The sequence below is a fragment of the Mixophyes fleayi genome, chromosome 11, assembly GCF_038048845.1.
Source record: "Mixophyes fleayi isolate aMixFle1 chromosome 11, aMixFle1.hap1, whole genome shotgun sequence".
NCBI classification, from domain to species: domain Eukaryota; kingdom Metazoa; phylum Chordata; class Amphibia; order Anura; family Limnodynastidae; genus Mixophyes; species Mixophyes fleayi.
Window position 1 is genome coordinate 10,660,642 of NC_134412.1, and position 2,475 is coordinate 10,663,116.

The 2,475-nt window shown below is 36.3% G+C and overlaps 1 protein-coding gene across 1 annotated transcript; it reads left to right on the forward strand.

The window, feature by feature from the left end:
- The first annotated feature begins 893 nt into the window (after window positions 1-893).
- On the forward strand, window positions 894-1,868 carry LOC142107458 (free fatty acid receptor 2-like). Its single transcript, XM_075190893.1, has one exon. It carries the CDS (start codon window positions 894-896, stop codon window positions 1,866-1,868), a length of 975 nt encoding a protein of 324 aa, XP_075046994.1.
- Window positions 1,869-2,475: the final 607 nt, after the last annotated feature.

Sequence of the window (2,475 nt, forward strand, 5' to 3'; positions counted from 1 at the left end):
GTGTTTGTTATGTTTTCGGAGATCCTTATGCAATTGAAGCAGCACATCACACTCATTTGGCTGTTTATCTTGCTTATAAAGATAATAGACTGTCTAATCTACAATTTTATGTTGTACAATGTTGTACAAAGCAATGTTATGTCTGATCCTATCCCAAGCAATACTGAATTCCCTTAAGTTTTTTAAATAACGTCAGGACCCGGTTGTTTTCAGCAAATGAACATGGCATCTATAATGCATTCTTTTATCACTAGTCATCTTGTAGTTACTGCTTCATTATATGTTTGTGTTTGTTTTGCTGTATGTTCAGTCGCCGGTGTGATAGCTTTAAGTGATGTTCTCCTAGCAACAGTCTCTACGAGTCCCAACCGTTCATCAAGTGCTTGTGATCTTGTACCAGCTAACACTCTCTCCATTCTGTATTATTGAATATTTTCTCCAAACGACAGTGTAAATCTTTTGAAGGCTTATCATTTAATTGGCAGCCTTTCAGTACTAATATAAAGCCCTGTTATAGAATCGGTTATGAATTTATTGCTTTATGGGCCGTGAGTTTATGCCGGCTTGTTAAATGCGCTCGTTGGATGAAATGTTAGAGGAGATCAGCAATCTTTCTGGACCATTTCCCATCCATTTAGAGAGCAAAAATAAAGAACAGATTGGCTACAATCCAGATGTTTCACTCAAAACTGGCTGCTAAATTCACGGCAGGCTCCATTCAAGTTCAGTAGTGACAAGAATCCAAGAGTACTATTTTTCAGCAGAAACATTTAATTAAAAGGGGGACTGCAACACAGCTTTGCCTGTGTTTTTATAAATTGTTTTTGGTCATCCAAGAAAAGCAAAGATGTCTTCATCTACAGATATCCTGACCAGCATTGGATGCCTCTAAAATGTCTCTGAGTACCATATCACTAGCAGTTTATGTGATGACCATGTTTTTAGGATTGCCAGCCAACCTTCTGGCATTCTATATTTTCTGCAAGAAGGCTCGAAGCAGATTGACACCAAATCTCATCTATATGATAAATCTTTGTGTCTCTGACCTGGTGTTTATTATGTTTTTACCAGTTAAAATAATGGAGACTTTTCAAAGTGGCTGGACCCTGCCTGGAGTCTTATGTCCGTTGTATAACTTAATACACTTTGGCACTATATATGCAAGTGTTTGCTTCCTCAGTGCTGTGAGTGTTGGCCGATACCTCAGTGTTGCTTTCCCAATCAAATACAAGATTTACAAGAAGCCCAGGTACAGCTTTCTGATCTGTGCATGTCTTTGGATAATTGTGATTGGCCATGTGACTTTCGTGTTCGTCTTGGAGACCACTCAGAATGGCCATCTTGAAATGTTCCTTTCCAAAAATGATAACATGGTGGTCTGCTATGAAAATTTCACATCCAAACAGTTGGCTGTGATCGTGCCAATAAGACTGGAGCTTTCGATTGTGCTATTTTTCTTGCCTTTGGTCATCACCATCTTTTGCTATGCATCTTGTATTCGAATCCTAAAGAGATGTTGCATGCATGCAAAGCATAAGAAGAGAGCCATTCGTGTTGCAGTCACAACCTTGATGGTTTTTGTTGTTTGTTATGCTCCATATAACATTTCACATGTAGTGGGCTTTATACAACATAAGAGTGTGTCGTGGCGCCAAGCCGCTCTCTTACCCAGCACCTGCAATGCCTTCCTAGATCCTCTTATTTTCTACTTCTTGTCTTCATCGGTGGATCAAGGATTTTACAAAGCCTGGATGTCACTGCAGAAAAAATACAGCATGTCTAAGAGAAAGCTTTCATCTGTGTTCATGAAGGAACCGCCAGACAAGTCAAAAGCACAAAGCATAAAAACAATATCAGCAACTTTATAAACAAAACAAGCGCATGCTGTATAGCAGGAACTAAGGATATAAAAACAAGCCTAAAAATAAGTAACATTTTTCAAAAGTAATTTTTTTAAACCTTTCTTTAATATACAGTCAGAAAATTGTCAACAACTTTTCCTAAAGTACTCTTTTGTGGTTCCGGTGTTTAGTCAACATTTGCGTTTGTTTTATGTTAATGGATATAACAGTTGTACCACTAATGGTAGGTTTTCAACTTCATTTTTTCATAACTTGGGATGAACAGTTATTTGATATGTGGACCTGTTTAAAGTAAACTTAAATTATTGTTTATAATGTCAATTTTGAATGTCAGATTCTCTTAAAACAGCAAAACTACAAGAATACATCCCATAAAGACAATTTTTTCTTTGTGAGTCAAAATAAAGATGAAGAAAATAATGCCTTTGAAATAGCACTAGTGACTAAATATTAGAACTAATTAAGTGTGGAAAAAATGGGTATTTGCATATTACTGAGATGTATTAAATATTTTAAAGGCACCGTTTGTGTCTATATAATCTCTACAAGTATTTTAGAAAATCAGGAAAGGTTATAATGCCGTTCAGTGAAAAAAAAAATATTATTTAAAGAT

Coding starts and splice junctions, on each gene's coding strand:
- LOC142107458 (XM_075190893.1), top strand. CDS start 894: ATGTCTCTGAGTACCATATCACTAGCAGTTTATGTGATGACCATGTTT.